Below are 17,649 nucleotides of genomic sequence, written 5' to 3' on the forward strand. Positions count from 1 at the left end.
AGCTTTTAAAAGATCGAGGTACTTTTGAAAGCACCTAAGATAGAGCTTTTCAAAGTTAGCTTGTGCTTTTCAAAATTTAAAAGTCTAATATAACCTCACATGTTAACTAATTTTTAAATTTAATACTTGCATTTATGTCTATTATAGTATTTTTAAATTTTAAAAGCTATTTTACCAAATGCAGTTATTGTTGCTTGTATTTATTAAAAGCAATTTTTAATTTAATTTACCAAACATAAATGCTACAACTTTTAAAAAGCCATCTTTTAAAAGTTAGCTTTTATAAGCTATTTTTAAAAAGTAAAAGCTTTACCAAACTAAGCCTTAGACTTGGTTTGGTAAAGCTTTTTGAAGAGGTGTTTGTGCTTTTTAAAAGCTCAAGTTCCTTATAATGTTGCTTGTATTTATTAAAAGTTATTTTTGATTTGATTTACCAAATATAAATGCTACAACTTTAAAAGGAAAAACTACTAAAAGTACCCATGAAGTTTACGAACGCTGACAAAAGTACCCATAAACTAAGGAAATTAACGATGTACCCATGGAAGATGGGTTTCGTATGACAAAAGTATCCAAACCCTAATTTTTTGTTTATTTTTTAATAAAATTCTCAAACTACCTCCACTCTCAATCTCAACTCACTTTACAACCTTGCATAACCTAACATGCACCTTTAAAACCTTTGTCATGGAGTCCAAAACTACTTCTATAATAGACAATCAATGGTGGTGGTGGTGGTAGAGGACTTCGACCGGTTCCTAACAAATAAATTTAGTATGGTAAGTTCTTTTCCATTTTTTTCACCACATGTTTTCACACAAAGAAAGTCCCCAATTAAAAAAAAAAAAAAAGGAGAAAACAACTAAAACGATTAAAAATTGTTCCTTTATGATTCTTTCTCTTCATCGGTATTGATTGATTCTTTTGTTAATCTCGGCGTGCAATCCTCTGTTGCATTACTATCCAAAACTCACACCATAAAGGTTCATTTCGTCTGTTGTATGAGTAATTTTGGAATCCATAGTAAGGGTTTTAAAGGTGCATGTTGAGTTATAGAAGATTGAAAAAGTGAGTTGAGGTTGATGGTGGGATAGTTTGAAAATTTTATTAAAAAATTAACAAAAAATTAGGGTTTGGATACTTTTGTCATATAGAATCCATCTTTCGTGGATACATCATTAATTTCCTTAGTTTATGAGTACTTTTGTCAGCGTTCATAAACTTCATAGGTACTTTTGATAGTTTTTCCACTTTAAAAAGTCATCTTTTAAAAGTTAACTTTTATAAGCTACTTCTGAAAAATAAAAATTTTACCAAACTAAGTCTTATTCATTTACATGGTAAACGAGATAAGGATAAAAATGAAAACAGGTAAAAATTTCACAAATTACGTATCTCACAGTAATTTTAATATTTATTTTATTTATTTGAAAAAATCCAATATTTAGGTCATATTGTATTATTTTGGCTTTTAAATATATGTGACATTAATTAAGTTGAAAATAAAAAATATGGAATAATCAAAATAAAAAAAAATGTTTCAATAATTAAACAACTCTGATATTGATATATCAGTAAAAAATAAAATTAAAATGAAAAAGAAATCTTTAAGGCTAAACTGATAGCCGAGTCCAGTAAACAAAATATTAGAATCACAGCTACTGCGCGGTAGAGTTAGCAGCCGCCCGTTCTTGTTGCTGTGATTCTTCCGTCCTACTAAACCCATAAACCCTCCTCCATCCATCTTCACTTAACAGTAACACTTCACACTTTGATTCAAGCACTGTTTATTAGTATTATAATAAGATAGGATTAAAAAAGAAAAATCACATGATCGTGGAGATCTGTTTTGATTGAATTCATCTCAGATCCGATATGTCGATCAGATTCGCCCTATGCTTATCGTTCTTCATCGCACTTCATTCTATTTCAGCTGCTTCTGCTGATTCCATCTATGGCTGCGGCGGCTTCGTCGAGGTAAACAAAGCAATCTACCTCTGCTTCTTTTTTTACTTGTAGATGCAATACATGGATCTGAATCTCTGCTTTTCTTTATATCAGCTGAATGTTATTTTGTTTTCTTATAGGCGAGCTCATCGCTGGTAAAATCGAGGAGGCAAAGTGATTCCAAATTGGATTATTCTCATGTCACGGTGAGTGCTTGTAAACTTTGGTTTTTACTGAATGACTATGTTGCAAACCTAAAACGAAGTGGAAACATAAAAATTATGCATATTAGTTGTTTCAACAATATATATTTGTTATAGGTTGAGCTTCAAACAGTGGATGGACTTGTAAAGGATAGAACACAGTGTGCTCCAAATGGATACTACTTTATTCCAGTTTATGACAAGGTAAAACTTGCATGATCTTCGTGCTCAAAGTCTTTATATATTCGATGCATTAGTCTGTTCTTCTCAATGCAAGTGTGTTCACTGTAGGGTTCCTTTGTAATTAAAATTAATGGACCTGAAGGATGGGCATGGGATCCAGAGAAGGTTAGTTATTTCTTGCTTATTATGGAATTTTCTTATGGGGATCTGTTTGTTTATTTTCTTTTTAATGCTTCATCTGTATGCATGATATGTTTATCTATTATATTTTCTGAATCTTGATAAAATTAATATTTGATGCATGCTTGTGGTCTATGTCACTCTGTTTCCCCCCATCCCTGTAGGTTCCAGTGGTGGTTGATGATAAAGGTTGTAATGGTAATGAAGATATCAATTTTCATTTCACAGGGTGGGTTATTGTTCTATTTTTCATTCACTCTTTTTCTTTTTCTTTTCTTAATTTTTGTTTTTAAGTTTAAAGTTTCTATTTTCTTAACTTGATGATACTCTGCCTTTTTAAATTACCTGCATAAGTTTCTGTTCTGTAGGTTTACTATATCTGGTAGAGTTGTTGGAGCTGTAGGTGGAGGAAGCTGTTCAGTTAAAAATGGTGGTCCTTCAAATGTAAAAGTTGAGCTATTGTCCCCTGCTGGGGATGTTGTCTCTGCTGTCTTAACTTCTCCATCAGGGAATTACTTGTTTAAAAATATAATTCCAGGTAGGGAAGTTTTTTCTTTACTTATGCTGAGATCTTTGTGTTTAAATTCTAATATCTTGTAGGGGGGGAACTCTTTGTACAAAGTTATAAAGAAGTCATGAAATTTTTTTTGATATTTTACGGTTGGGTAAAATTGATTCCGAGATTCGACATCATAAAATATGATGTTACTGTAGTTAAACAAGATTAATTGGTTGAGATTTGTGAATTGAGTTAGATAAGGATAATGGCCAGAGAAAAGAGAGAAGAGGGGGGGGGGGGGGGGACCTAAGTCATATAGCATGCTAATCAGGATGTTTAGATTGAATAAGTTGAAATGGAAATTCAGCTGATTGGATATAAAAAATACATTGTGCACATCCTGTGATAGTACCAATGTGTTCTAAAGGTATTATCATTGGTCCAGAGGATTTGTTCGTAAAACTATTCATTTCTGTCATTATTTGTATTATTTCCAATTCTCCTTCTAGTTGTGGTTCCAACATATGGGAAATACATCTGATGTGCAGGAAAATATGAACTACGAGCTTCAAGTCCTAATATGAAAGTTGAAGTTAAAGGTTCAACCCAGGTCTGAATCATTATTTTATGTTGCTATATTTTGGCATGTTATTTGTGTTAATACCCATGCTTTCCCTGTGTTAAATTTAGTTTCATAATGCATTTAATGAGCTTCGATATGCTGCTTGCAATGTTTCTAATAATGTGCTTCTTGCAGGTGGAGTTGGGCTTTGGAAATGGTGTAGTTGATGATGTGTTCTTTGTCCCTGGCTATAGTATCAGTGGTTTTGTTGTTGCTCAGGTAATGTTTTCTAAAGGGACTTATGTATGTTGATTTCTGTATTATCACTTGAGCTATTAATCCTATATGATAATTTAGTGAAGAATGCCTGTTACATATAGAATCAAGACTAAATTATTGATTACCTCAAATGCTTCATATATTCAATTATACATATATCTATGAGTGAGTTGAGGGTAGCTCTCAATCAACTTGAACTTCCAAACCAATGTTGTGGCTTTGTTTTTTCTACTTGACGGTTTAATTGAATCATTTCTCTTGTAATGGTTTCTTTTATTTTGGTTCTTCCTTTTACAGGGAAATCCAATATTAGGGGTACATGTTTTCCTATATTCAGATGATGTTTCTGAGATAGAATGTTTACAAGGTTCTCCAAATGGTCCACGAGAAGGGGTAGCTCTCTGTCATGCTGTGTCAGATGCTGATGGAAAGTTCACATTCAATTCTGTACCTTGTGGTAACTCGCTTTTTAAATGCTTATTCTCTTTTCTCCTCCTTTGGTGTGTGCCATTGTGGATTTTAATTTTTTTTCTGCTCTAGTTGGAGCACTCTTTAGAATTTCTGACACACGTATATCATTTCCCAGTATTATTTCCATCATGTTTTTTAGTTTGTGCATTTAAATTTTTGAACCAATGACAATCTATAATTATGTATGTGGAAAGATATAACTTAGTTTTTCAAGCTTTTGGAAACTTCACAATGCACCTGTCTGTTGCCATTTTCTCTCTTGGGTAATGATAGAATGAAACTTCACTTCAATTTTTTCTTCTTTTTCTTGTATTGATTATTTGTCATTTTGTATTGTATGAAAATTTCTTGTTATTATCACCTTCTACTATAACCTATTGCTTAAATGGGTGCTCACCCTTGTTATTAATCTACAGGAAGTTATGAACTTGTACCTTACTATAAGGGTGAAAATACAGTATTTGATGTTTCACCGTCCAGCGTCTCGGTTAATGTTAAGCATCAACATGTAACGGTGCCTCAGAAATTCCAGGTAAAATATATAGATGAAAATGTAGCATGTACATACCATCTTTTTAGTTTCTTTCTTTGGCATTCAAAAAGTAAACAAAAGGTCTATCACTGTGTGGTAAAACTAGTTATTTAATGATGCATCACTGAAAATGCTGATGAAAAAATTTGCTTGCTATCAGTTTCAAAAGTTCATATTGCCTCTGAGAAGATATGAAAAAATATAAGAGAAACCAAACTGGAAAAGAATTGCAAATGAAAATTTTGAATTGCTAAACATCTAGGTGTCAAATATATATATGACTACTTGGACTATTTGGTTGGAGTGTAATGCATGCAACTTCAACGACAGATTTTTTGACAAGCATGTTTTATGGGATAGAATTAGACGCCTAGCATCTAGTTGGTGTAAAGCTCGTGATCTTCATAGGGGACTTGCCCTCTTGGTCATGTTGATAGATTGGAAAGCTATGCTTTATAGATAAATCTTTGTTTTTTGCTTTTGCTTTTGTGTACGGGTTCCTTATCCCCCAATTTGTATTATCCTTCTCTTCACCTTAATGAATTCTTCTTTTATCAATAAATAAATAAATAAATAAAAATACTTAGTATGTTGTCACAAGTTTGTGGTAACAATGAGCGTATTTGAATTTTTATTCAGTGTTTTTTGTGTTCTGGTTTTTTCAATTATCTGTTTATGTCAATTATTATACAGGTAACTGGGTTTTCTCTTGGAGGCCGTGTGGTTGATGGAAATGAAATGGGAGTGGAGGGTGTTAAAATCATAGTGGATGGTCATGAAAGGTCTATTACGGATAATCAAGGATATTATAAGCTTGATCAGGTATCAAAGTAGAGTCTTATGTGTGTGTGTGTGTATTTCCTCCTCTTATCTATGTTTTTGCACTTCTTAGGTGACATCCAAGCATTATACCATTGAAGCCAAAAAGGAGCATTACAAATTCAGGAAGTTGGAGAATTATATGGTAAATTATAGCATTAACATCATATTAGATTTATTTGAGTTCAATAGATTGCTCTAGTGGTAACATGATAAATAAATTCTCAATTGTTGATAAAAGCATGAAATTTAGCATTGATACTTTGTGTAATGAATACCGTTGCTATTATAGCACTTTTCTTAAGGATTGCTTTCATGATCAGGTTTTGCCAAATATGGCTTCAATAGAAGACATTAATGCCATTTCATATGACCTTTGTGGCTTAGTTAGGTCAGTTAGTGGTGGTCCGAAAGCCAAGGTATGCTTCTGCTCTCATTTATTTATTACAGTGATATTCGCATGTTAAATGATACCACAATGTAACACCCTACCACACAGAGCTTCACACCTAGGATGTAAAATAGAGGTGGCGAGGCGCTACGACCTCTAAAAATAAAATACATACATATATTAATAAAAATGATATAATAAACTAGGAGTCTTGAAAAATGGGTAAATCAAAATCGCAAAATGAAAAGCGCAACGCTCAAGAACTGGAATTACTTGCGTGCTAAGAAACCTGAAGGTTAAAAATATAAATAAACGAAAGAGCGAAAAGAGAGTCAAGAATACAGTGAAACTAGCTCCTAACTCAGCCTGTATTAATGAAAGCTGATCTTTTGTTAATTGTAATAGGTGGCTTTGACTCATGGACCCGAGAATGTGAAACCACAAAAGAAGCAAACAGATGGAAATGGAAGATTCTGCTTTGAGGTATGTTTGCTCAAAGAGCAATGGTTTAGTCATTTCCCCCCTCCCTTTGTAGAGTTCCTCAAGTTATCATGGATATGTGGTATGTTTAACTAAAGGCGAAAGGAAGCAGTGGCTTAGGATGGCAAATGAGAGTTTCTACAGTATGGTTTGAGTGTTTTAGGTTTTATTGCCAGTTAATTAGTTTAGGAAGCAGCATGTTGCCTTCGATATGTCTCAATTTGTTGTATTTTTGTATCCTGTGGTCACAAGCTTTGATAAGGAATTTTCTGAAATTTAGGACTATGCAATTTGTGATAACTATCTTTTTAAATGAGCTATACAGGGGATGACAGAAAGCAATAACCATGTATAAGAGAAACCTGAGAATTTGTGGTTGCAGACTTGAGCTTACTACTTTTTATTTGTTCTTCTAATTTGTTATATAGTTCTTTGTTTGAACAAATAGAATATAAAAAGTGATAAGTTTTGAAGGGATTCTGGCTAGATAGTGCAATCTTATATCAAACATTGTTCAAATGTTAAAATAATAATTAAAAAACAGCAGCTAATTTTCAGTGCTTGCAGTTTGTTAAACAACAATGTTCTGTGAATAGGTGTCCAAATTATGTTTACCTTATAAAATATCAACTAGGTGATAAAAATTGTTTTATTGTTTCTTTATTTATGCTTTTAGAGCGTTGATAGACCGCTGGTATTGAGGGGTGTGTTTGAGGAAGGTTAGAAAGATGGGGTATGGTAAGGATTTGCTCACAACTTCTGGTAAGGGTAAGACGGGAAGTTTCAAGGCTAACCTATAGCATAACAGAATGGCAACACTAATGGAAAATGAGCGAGGGGGAAAATTCATTTATAGGTGAATGGGAATAAATGCAAAGAGAATGAAGAGAAGAGGAATGGCTGGTAGGCAATCCCTTGCGAATCTTGGGGCCTGTGGGTGGGAAGGGATCAGATCCATAGAGCCTCTGCATTGTCTCTATCATTTTTTCTGCTTCTTTATTTATTGGGTATTTTCTCTGACTGAGTGAGAGGAAGTTTTCTTCTGTGATTTGCTCGGAATTATTCCTACATCGTGTAGTCAAATATCTGATTCCCTAATTGTATTTGCTGAATTGTTATTTTTCCAGCCTTAATACTGACATGTAACATGTTTGTTTATTTTTTAGGTTGTGCCTGGTGAATATCGGTTATCAGCTATTGCTGAGAATGCACCTGGGCTCATGTTTATGCCGTCATATATTGATGTTGTGGTCAAAAGTCCATTGTTAAATGTAGAATTTTCACAGGTAATTTTTCGTAGATACTAACTATAGGGTGTCTTACGAACTTGTTAGTTCTTTTTTTTTTAATTTATTTTTTATTTTATAATCTCTATTCTATTAATTGCATACTGCAATCTGATGCTCAAAATCTATAAATTAGTCCTTTGTCAACATACTTAAGCATGAATCATCCATCATCTGGTTGTGTTACTCATGGGATTATATAACTAATATTTGTGTGGTTATTCTGAGCCAAAGGCCCACTGCTTATAAGGGAAAATAGAATGTTGTGATTTTGAATGCATTACAAATGTCAATATAATTCCCTATATTGTTGACTTTTATTTGATTCCTTAAAATTTTTTTCTTTTCCTTTGAGAATCCTTTTTCCTTCTTCTCACAGGGACCGTGATTTAGGCCCTGATTCAGTATAATATCATTTTTTTTCCTTTTCCTGATAAACATGTTTTATTCTGATTTGTTGCTGGATGATTGTAGGCTCTGGTCAATATTCGCGGTGCTGTATCCTGCAAGGAGAAATGTGGTCCATCCGTATCTGTTACTCTTGTCAGAAAGGTTGACAAACATAATGAAGATAGAAAGACAATTAAATTGACCACCGAGAGTAGTGAATTTCTGTTTTCAGATGTTATTCCTGGAAAGTATAGGCTTGAGGTTTGTCCTCTTTTACATTTCCATTTTACTTGTGTATTTTATCTAACCCAATTAGCATTCTTATTGGCTTTTAAAATTCTATTGCATGAAGACTTATCTTTTCAAATAATTTTCTACTTTGGTTTCAACATAAGTTGTTTGTTGAACTGTTCTGATTCATGTGGTGTTACCCCCCGTCTCTTGCTGTTTGATAATTGTTGTTTTAGGTCAAACATAGTTCTCCTGAAGCAGTGACTTCAAAGGATGATTGGTGCTGGGAGCAGAGCTTCATTGATGTAAATCTTGGAGCCGAGGACTTAGAAGGAATTACATTTGTTCAGAAAGGCTACTGGGTCAATATTATCTCAACTCATAATGTTGATGGTTACTTGACTCAACCCGATGGGTCAAATGTGAATTTGAAGATCAAGGTACAGTGTCTGACAATTATAGTCCATATTAGTTATGTCATGAAATTGCAGCTTCACAAAGTTCATTTTCTATTCTTTGCAGAAAGGTTCCCAGAATATATGTGTAGAATATCCAGGAGTACATGAATTTAAATATGTAGACTCGTGTGTCTTCTTTGGGAGCTCATCTGTGAAAATTGATACATCTGTTCTGTCGGTATGGACAACTCAGACACAGCTATATTTTTGGTTGATTGATGTGGATTGTTTCTTTGTGGTATTTTATTCCAATGTGTTTGAATTAATTTTTTGTAGCCTGTCCATCTAAAAGGAGAGAAGTATCTTCTTAAAGGACAAATAAATGTGCAGCCCAGCTCACTTGATTCATTACCCAAGAACATAGTTGTGGACATTAAAAATGGTGGAGCTGGTGGTGTTGATTCTGCTACAGCCAAACTTAAATCCCATGAAAAAGATCAAACAAATACTGCTATCTACGAGTACTCTGTTTGGGCCAATCTTGGAGAAAAGCTTACCTTTATTCCTCGGGACTCAAGGTACAACTTTCTGGTTGGTTGTTCAAATGGTATTTGATTAAATATCTATTTTAGTTAGAAGGCTTTCAATAGAAAGAGGTAGGATCAAAACAAGATTATTTGTGTGAATACACACTAGAGATTCTAACTATCTCATGACATCTGTCTATTTATTGAGAGAGGACGGACTGCATACAGCCTTTAATAAATGAGTTCATGAAATTGCAGTTTGACATTTACATCCTTCAATTCCATACAACATTAAGGTCTTATGGGATTGAATACTTTCCATTTGTGCTCCTATGTTATCGAATGTTGACAGTAAAAACCTTATAAGGCAATGTCGTGGAGATTAGAATGCTTCATTATATAAGTGAGAACACTAGATAAGATAGAACTAGCAATATATGCACGATATATTGCATTAAGCAATACATGCATTGAAGAAGATGGTAAAGGCTTACCTTAGGTTATTTGAATACATGAAGAGAATACTTAGAGAATACTTAGAGAAAACCCTGCGATAAGAGGTGATCGGATGGAGAACACCTCATTAATCTAGAGGTCGAAATTTATCAAGAATATATGAAACCAATAAGAATGACTTTAATCTAAACACCTTATCTATAGACATGAGTTATGATAAGATAGGATGGTCTATTGGTCTAGTTTGATTTATGCAGCCAACCCCACATGATGTATGCTCGACTGCATCTGCTGATGTTGTAACTAGTTATTCCCTTTCTTCATTCCTTCCCCTCCTCAGTCTTGAGGTCAAACAAAGTTGACTGCATGTGCCAAATTTGTATTGTTGACTTATTCTTTTGGTTTGTTTACAGGAATGATGGGGAGAAAAAACTTCTGTTTTACCCTAGAGAGCATCATGTAAGTATTAAAAGATAAATATGTGTAAACACCATTCCTTGGGACAATCACTAAAATTTTCATTTGAAAATTCCATTTCCTCAGATATCAGTGGCAGATGATAATTGTCAAACTTATATTCCTACATTTTCTTCTCGACCGGGAGTATATATTGAAGGATCAGTTTCTCCTCCTCTTTCTGGAGTCCATATCAGGCTTGTTGCAGCTGGAGATAGTAGCATTACTGCACTTAAAAGTGGTGAAATAGTACTTGAAACATCAACTGGGGCTGATGGCAACTTTGTGGCAGGTCCTCTGTATGATGATGTTGGTTACAATGTTGAAGCCTCAAAGGTAGTTATATTATTATCATTATTATACCTTTTTTCAGGATATATACATGAAGAATTCAAAAGAATAAAATAAAAAAGAAAGGAGAGAGTAAAAGGGATTTTTTTTTTTTTTTTACAACAAAAGATAATTTATCAATAAATTTAAGGTTTCCAATCTCTCAACATATTTGCTACGGAAATCCCTCCAAAAAAATCATGAGCTTTAGGCCAAATAGAAGCCAAATATGAAATTTATACTACAACACCAAAGCTATGTCAAACTACCTACAATAACGGTCAAATTAGAAATAATATGGTGGAAACTCAGGTGAAGTCGACTTCACGTGAAGTTGATACCTGAGAGCCGTTAGATGATTTGACTGATTTGACTAAATTTTCATCCAACGGCTCTCAGGTATCAACTTCACGTGAAGTCGACTTCACCTGAGTTTTCACCATTTTAAGTGGTGTTGGCTGTTTCTATGCATTTCCATGATGTTTGTGTTGATAGTTCTCGTTCTTGCCCAAACAGATTGTCAATAGTTTCCAATTTCATCTGAAAGCATGGTGTGTGCTCAAAAATGGAGGAAAATCACATAAATAAACATTTTCATATCATAATTTGTACTGTACAATTTTCTTATTATATTAATACCAATCAGCTTCCCTTTTATTAATACTTATTGTTATACTTTGCACTAAATGTACAAGGCATGTTGTTATATTTTGTTTTTCCCATTATTGCCATTATGTTTTCTTACATTTATTCCTGGGAAAAGGCTTAGTTTTTTTTTTTTTTTTTTTTTTTTTTTTTTTTTTTTTTTTAATATGCAGCCTGGCTATCATTTAAAACAAGTTGGACCTTATTCCTTTAGTTGTCAGAAGCTTAGTCAAATTTCAGTGCGTATACATCACAAAGATGATGTTAGAGAACCCATTCCTTCTGTTCTGCTATCTTTGAGTGGTGACAATGGTTATAGAAACAACTCGGTATCTGGTGATGGAGGGTCATTCCTGTTTGATAATTTGTTTCCTGGAACATTCTATTTGCGTCCTGTTTTGAAGGTACTTCTCTGAACATAACTCTTATGGCATTTCATTTTACTGCCATTCTGTTATACTTGATTACATGACTTTGCTATCAGTATGTTCTGGTTCATGTGCTTCTGCACTTGCAATTAACAATGTAATTTGTTTCGTTCACGATCAAAATCATCTCTAACCTTCCAAAAGGGAGTAGGAGCCTGATTATGCTTGACCAAAGAAACAAAATGAGAAAAAGAAATGGATAGCTGAAGATTGTTTTCAGCCATGTTGTGTTGCTTTCTTGTAGAGCATCTTCATGTGTTCTTGTGCAGCTCAATAAGTTGTATCTCTAGGCTTGTACTAAGTTGTTGCTGTTTTCTGGCATCCTTGTGTTTGTAAAATATAAGGACTTTCGTAAAAAGTTTATGATTATTGAGAATTTTTGGGTGCTCGTCTCTGTGTAGTGATCAACTGCCTTATTCAGCTTTGTTTAATCACATTTCCTAGGAGTATGCTTTCTCACCTTCAGCACAGGCAATAGAGCTTGGAGGAGGGGAATTTAAAGAAGTTGTTTTTCAGGCGACTCGTGTAGCTTACAGGTTTGAATGCATTATTTCACCCTATAAACTTTCCTTCTATTCCCATTCTTTTCACTTTCCAATTTGGGCATACTTCTATTCTGGAAGATGCTGAGTTATATCCACTCCTGCAGTGCTACTGGCTTCGTCACACTGTTGTCTGGCCAGCCCAAAGGAGGAGTGTCAGTTGAAGCTCGGGCAGAGTCAAAAGGTTATTTCGAGGAAGCTGTGACAGATTCTTCTGGGAATTACCGTCTCAGAGGACTACTGCCTGATACAGTCTATGCTGTTAAAGTAGCTAAAAGGGATGTTCTAGGCAGTTCAAACATAGAGCGTGCATCTCCTAATTCTATTCCTGTCAAGGTTAGTCATTTGTAGCTATCTTTCTTGGCGTTTCCGTCAATGTGAATATCCTATAATGCCAACTTGTTGGTTGATGTTTCCAGGTTGGAACTGAGGATATCGGGGGTTTAGATTTCGTAGTTTTTGAGGAGCCAGAAATTACAATTGTTAGTTGCCATGTTGAAGGAAATGGTACGAAGGAACTGCATAAACACCTGATGGTAGAAATTAAGTCAGCTAGTGACCCAAATAAGATAGAGTCTGTCTTCCCCCTACCAATTTCTAACTACTTTCAAGTGAAGGGTTTATCTAAAGGCAGACACCTTCTGCAACTCCGGTCTGGCCTCCCTTTGGGTTCCCTTAAATTTGAATCCGATATCATTGAGGTAGATTTGGAGAAAGATACTCAAATCCATGTAGGCCCACTGAGATACAAGATCGACGATCAGATGAAGCAGGTTTCCTCTTGTCACCACCTTTTCCTTATTTTTAAAAATTCATCATTTACCTTCTGTTGCTTTGGCACTTATTGTTTCATTCTTTCCTCTTCTGCAATGCAGGAGCTGACGCCCGCACCAGTATTCCCTCTTATAGCTGGATTATTTTTCATTGCACTATTCCTCAGCATTCCAAGGTAGGTTTCCTGTATTCTTTTTCACTGGGTAACTAGTTTTGGACTTGGATTCTATGGTGATTTATCTTTATTGATCTCCTTATCCTTATTGTCTATGAAGATTGAAGGATCTGTATCAAGCAACTGTAGATATACCCACACCAGGACTCACTGCTACTTCAAGAAAAGACACAAGGAAGACAACGATGCGGAAGAAGACATATTAGATTCCCTTTCCTACTGCAGATGGCATGCATGGTAGTTATAACTGCACTTGGTAGAGTTAGTTTTTCTGCGTTCACGTTCTCTGGTAGGTTGAGATGTCTGTTTTTATTATTCTGGAGAGGCAACAGGGAAATAGAAGAATGTAATTATTAATTTTTTGTTACATGGTAGTACGTTATTTCTAACTTGTCATTCAAGGAGCAAATGCATATAGAAGCCATATGTATTTGTTGCTTGGGATTTTTTTTTTGCAGTAAGGCAAAGGTGTTATGCTTCAACGTTTTGACCAAAGAATTAGGTTTTCCAATTTTGTTACTAATGAATCGATGCTGCTCATTACATGCATCATGTATTTTCTGCATTTAATGGGAAATTAAATTATTCAAGTTAGTTTAACATTGATTTCTATCTATATCGAGCTCTTCTGCTGGAAACAAGGATTTTACTGTCATATCATTGAATTTCTTTTTGAGTGAACATTTAATTTATATGGTATCGTATTATACACAAATTAGTTTGAAATGCTTTTTATAAAATTTATAACACAAATATATATGATCACAAAAATTTATTACAAGCTGCAAATCTATTAAGGATATAGTTTTTATAGTATATAAGGGAATTTTAACTAATAGAGATTTTTAATTTATTTAGAAATATATATTTTATATTTTAATATGTATTTTATATGAATAATTGATTTAGTAGTTAATTTTTTATATACATTTAATATAATTGTAAATTTTGAGGTTAAGCTAAGCTTATTCAATTTTTATTAAATTTTAAAATAAAAATATTATTTATACGTTAAAATTAGTTATCAAATTAACTATTAATATAAAATATATATTAGAATATAAATAAAATATATATTAGAATATAAAGAATATGTGAAAAATGAATTAAACAATATATATTTATATATAAATATGTAATGACTAATTTTAGTAGTTAATTTTTGTGTATATCTAATATAGTTTATTTTAAAAATATTGTAATTTTTTTCCGGTATTATATGATGATGCTTGTTAAAAGAAAAGTATAGGTAACTAACAACATTTTTAAACAATACGTGAACAATGTGAATTAATAAGATTAAAAGAGTAATTTAATTAGTAGTATTAAATTAGGGTGTAATATATTTTTATTTAATTGATGGTTATTCATGTTGTTCAAAATGCTCGTTGTTTACCTAATAACACTCCCCTTGTTTAAATACATACAAGCTAAAACTTACTTTTATATTAGTTCTTAAGCTATGACTCAATTAAAATAAGATAAGCACAGCTCACTCCCTTTTTCTTATTTTCTTTGTGATTCTTTTAGGAAGTCAATTTTTTTTTTAATCAACAAAGTAGTGGGTGAATAAAGGTTAAAGGAGGGGGAAAATGTTAAAAAAGAGAAAATATTGGTTGATTATTAGCTGATTTAAATTTTTACCTTTTTTCTCATTATGCATCAGAAATTCAGCCATGATAAGGTTTAACTTTCGTTTGGTTTTGCGGACTAACAGTTCTCTTTTCCCTTATAAAAACTGCCGTGAGATGTTGCTTCAAGAGATGATTAAGAGAAGGAATACTTCCCAACGTTGTCACATTTTACATACATTTTGTTGGTCTCTGATATGAAATGTAGGGTTTAATCAATTAATATTATATTTTTATCCTTCATTGTCAATTTTAATTGTGAGTAGCATTCGGAACTTGCAAATGAAGTGAAAGGCAAGCTTGCTCTTTTAATAAAGCTCGTCATGCATAGAATAAACTAAGTGCTTATTTTGGGTAATGTATTCGTTGGTGCTTTCACATTTAAACACACCCCACTAACTACAAAGAGCATGACTTGACCCTTTACGTTGCAATTCACTGTCACTGAAGCACACACAACATTGCATTGATAACCAGATGTGCGAAGTGTGGCGAAGTGTATGTGAAAGTATATGCATGCGTTGACGAACTTGCCATAATTGAGGGATAGTGTTACGATGTGTCAATAGCATAGCGTGTATTAAGGGCACGTAACACGCTTTATTGGGCAAGTTAATGGAGAATTACATGTAGTGCTTAGGATCGGAGTTACAAACTTGCCTGCAAGTAAATGTGACAGCCAAATTCTACATAAATTGAAGGTGTAACGACACGTATATTTTAGTGTATATAAAATCATGGCGGCAGAGGCACTAACTGTGGTCGAGATTTCAAGTGCAATTACAGGTTGCAGCTGGGGCCAATGGATAATCAGCTATACGTAAAACAAAGCTAGTAGAAAATTCTCGGGACCTAAGTGCCAGTCACTACATCATTACCTTCCATTGGAACCTCTCTACTATAAATACCGTTGCTCATCAAATCAAATCCCATCATCGAACTGCAAGCATTTTCCAATCTACTTGATTTTCCCTCTTCCCCGAACATATTCTCTTATCAGCTTTTAGTTAGATTCTTTCACTTCGTAGCAAATATGGCCACATTCTCACGCAACTTCAAATTGCATGTTTTCTTATTGTTGATTGTTATGGTCATTGGAATAGAAGCGCGGAATATCCAATATTTTTGTGGTGGCTATGGAAAAGGTGGTGGTGAAGAAGGTGGAAGTTTTGGTGGTGGTGGTAGTGACAAAGGAGGAGGAGGAGGTGGTGGTGGTCAATTTGGTGGAGGAGGAGGAGGTGGATTTAGTGGAGGTGGAGGTGGTGGTGTAGGTGGAGGTGGAGGTGGAAGTTTTGGTGGAGGAGGAGGAGGAAGAGGAGGTGGTGATGGTGGTGCAGGTGGTGGGGGAAGTGTGGGAGTTGGTGTAGGTGCAGGAGGTGGTGCTGGTGTTGGTGGTGGAGGTGGTGCAAGTGGAGGAGGAGGAGGAAGAGGAGGTGGTGGTGGTGGTGCAGGTGGTGGGGGAAGCGTGGGAGTTGGTGTAGGTGCAGGAGGTGGTGCTGGTGTTGGGGGTGGAGGTGGTGCAGGTGGAGGAGGAGGTGGTCGAGTTGGTGGAGGTGGAGGTGGTGGTGCTGGAGCTGGTGTTGGTGCAGGTGGAGGTGCTGGAGTTGGTGTAGGTGGAGGAGGAGGTGCCGGTGTTGGCGGAGGTGGAGGTGGAGGTGGACGAGTTGGTGGTGGTGGTGGAGGTGGAGGTGCTGGGGCCGGTGTTGGTGCAGGTGGAGGTGCTGGAGTTGGTGCAGGTGGAGGAGGAGGTGCTGGTGTTGGCGGAGGTGGAGGTGGAGGTGGTCGAGTTGGTGGTGGTGGAGGTGGAGGTGCTGGGGCTGGTGTAGGTGGCGGGGGAGGTGCAGGTCTTGGTGCAGGTGTAGGTGGAGGTGTTGGAGTTGGTGCTGGTGTAGGTGGAGGAGGAGGTGCAGGTGCAGGTGGTGGTGGTGGCGGCGGCGGCAGAGTTGGTGGCGGTGGAGGAGGAGGTGCTGGGATTGGAGCTGGTGGAGGAGGTGGTGCTGGGATTGGAGCAGGTGGTGGTGCTGGGGTTGGTGTAGGTGCAGGTGCAGGAGGAGGAGCTGGTGCAGGAGGAAGAGGTGGTGGAGGTGGAGGTGGTCGAGGTGGTGGTGGTGCTGGTGGAGGTGGTCGAGGGGGTGGCGGGGGAGGTGGAGGTGGAAGAGGTGGTGGTGGAGGAGGTGTGGGTGCGGGTGCAGGGGCAGGTGCTGGCGTTGGTGGTGGTGCCGGTGCCGGTGCTGGCGGCGGTGTAGGTGTAGGAGGAGGTGGTGGCGCTGGAGTTGGAGGAGGGGCTGGTGGAGGTGCAGGAGCTGGGGCTGGTGGCGGTGGAGGTGGAGGTGCCGGTCTAGGTGCAGGGGGAGGTGTTGGGGTTGGTGGAAGTGTTGGAGTTGGTGTCGGTGCAGGCGGAGGTGCTGGTCTTGGTGCAGGCGGAGGCGCCGGTGGAGGTGCAGGGGCTGGTGGAGGAGCAGGTGTTGGGGCAGGTGGAGGTGCTGGGGTTAGCGCAGGTGTTGGTGTAGGAGCAGGGGCTGGTGTTGGCGCCGGAGGTGGTGCCGGAGCCGGAGCCGGTGCCGGTGCCGGGGGTGGTGCCGGTACAAATGGCAGAAGAAATAACAGAATCGAAGGAAACGATGGAAAATTTTAAACAAAAGAAAGCTTAGTAAAATGGTCCATTGATGTAATATATATATAAATGACGGGAACATTATTGTATTGTTAATGAATAAAACATGGCCCATGATCATGTATTAATATTGTTGTAGAAATGTTATGTTTGTCGTATCTTACAGAATTGATTATGAGACCATAAAAATTAAAATTGGTTATCTTTTTGTATGTTTATC

General features: G+C 36.1%; 1 protein-coding gene across 1 annotated transcript; it reads left to right on the forward strand.

Annotated features, from left to right (window-relative positions):
- The first annotated feature begins 1,573 nt into the window (after nt 1-1,573).
- LOC107646066 (Carbohydrate-binding-like fold) lies at nt 1,574-13,784 on the forward strand. Its single transcript, XM_088491471.1, has 27 exons — nt 1,574-1,977; nt 2,088-2,153; nt 2,268-2,354; nt 2,442-2,498; nt 2,678-2,742; nt 2,882-3,051; nt 3,561-3,622; nt 3,770-3,853; nt 4,151-4,310; nt 4,741-4,856; nt 5,550-5,678; nt 5,749-5,820; nt 5,999-6,094; nt 6,472-6,549; nt 7,713-7,832; nt 8,307-8,483; nt 8,690-8,893; nt 8,976-9,089; nt 9,188-9,429; nt 10,248-10,293; nt 10,378-10,626; nt 11,439-11,669; nt 12,138-12,229; nt 12,343-12,571; nt 12,655-13,008; nt 13,111-13,184; nt 13,285-13,784. The coding sequence occupies exons 1-27, from the start codon at nt 1,876-1,878 to the stop codon at nt 13,388-13,390; spliced, it is 3,582 nt and encodes a 1,193-aa protein (XP_088347597.1). The 5' UTR covers nt 1,574-1,875; the 3' UTR covers nt 13,391-13,784.
- Nucleotides 13,785-17,649: the final 3,865 nt, after the last annotated feature.

The sequence above is a fragment of the Arachis ipaensis genome, chromosome B6 (assembly GCF_059453495.1).
Source record: "Arachis ipaensis isolate K30076 ecotype BB chromosome B6, ASM5945349v1, whole genome shotgun sequence".
Taxonomy (NCBI): domain Eukaryota; kingdom Viridiplantae; phylum Streptophyta; class Magnoliopsida; order Fabales; family Fabaceae; genus Arachis; species Arachis ipaensis.

Coding starts and splice junctions, on each gene's coding strand:
- LOC107646066 (XM_088491471.1), top strand. CDS start 1,876: ATGTCGATCAGATTCGCCCTATGCTTATCGTTCTTCATCGCACTTCAT. Junction 6,095..6,471: donor GTGGTGGTCCGAAAGCCAAG/GTATGCTTCTGC, acceptor TAATTGTAATAG/GTGGCTTTGACTCATGGACC. Junction 7,833..8,306: donor TAAATGTAGAATTTTCACAG/GTAATTTTTCGT, acceptor GGATGATTGTAG/GCTCTGGTCAATATTCGCGG.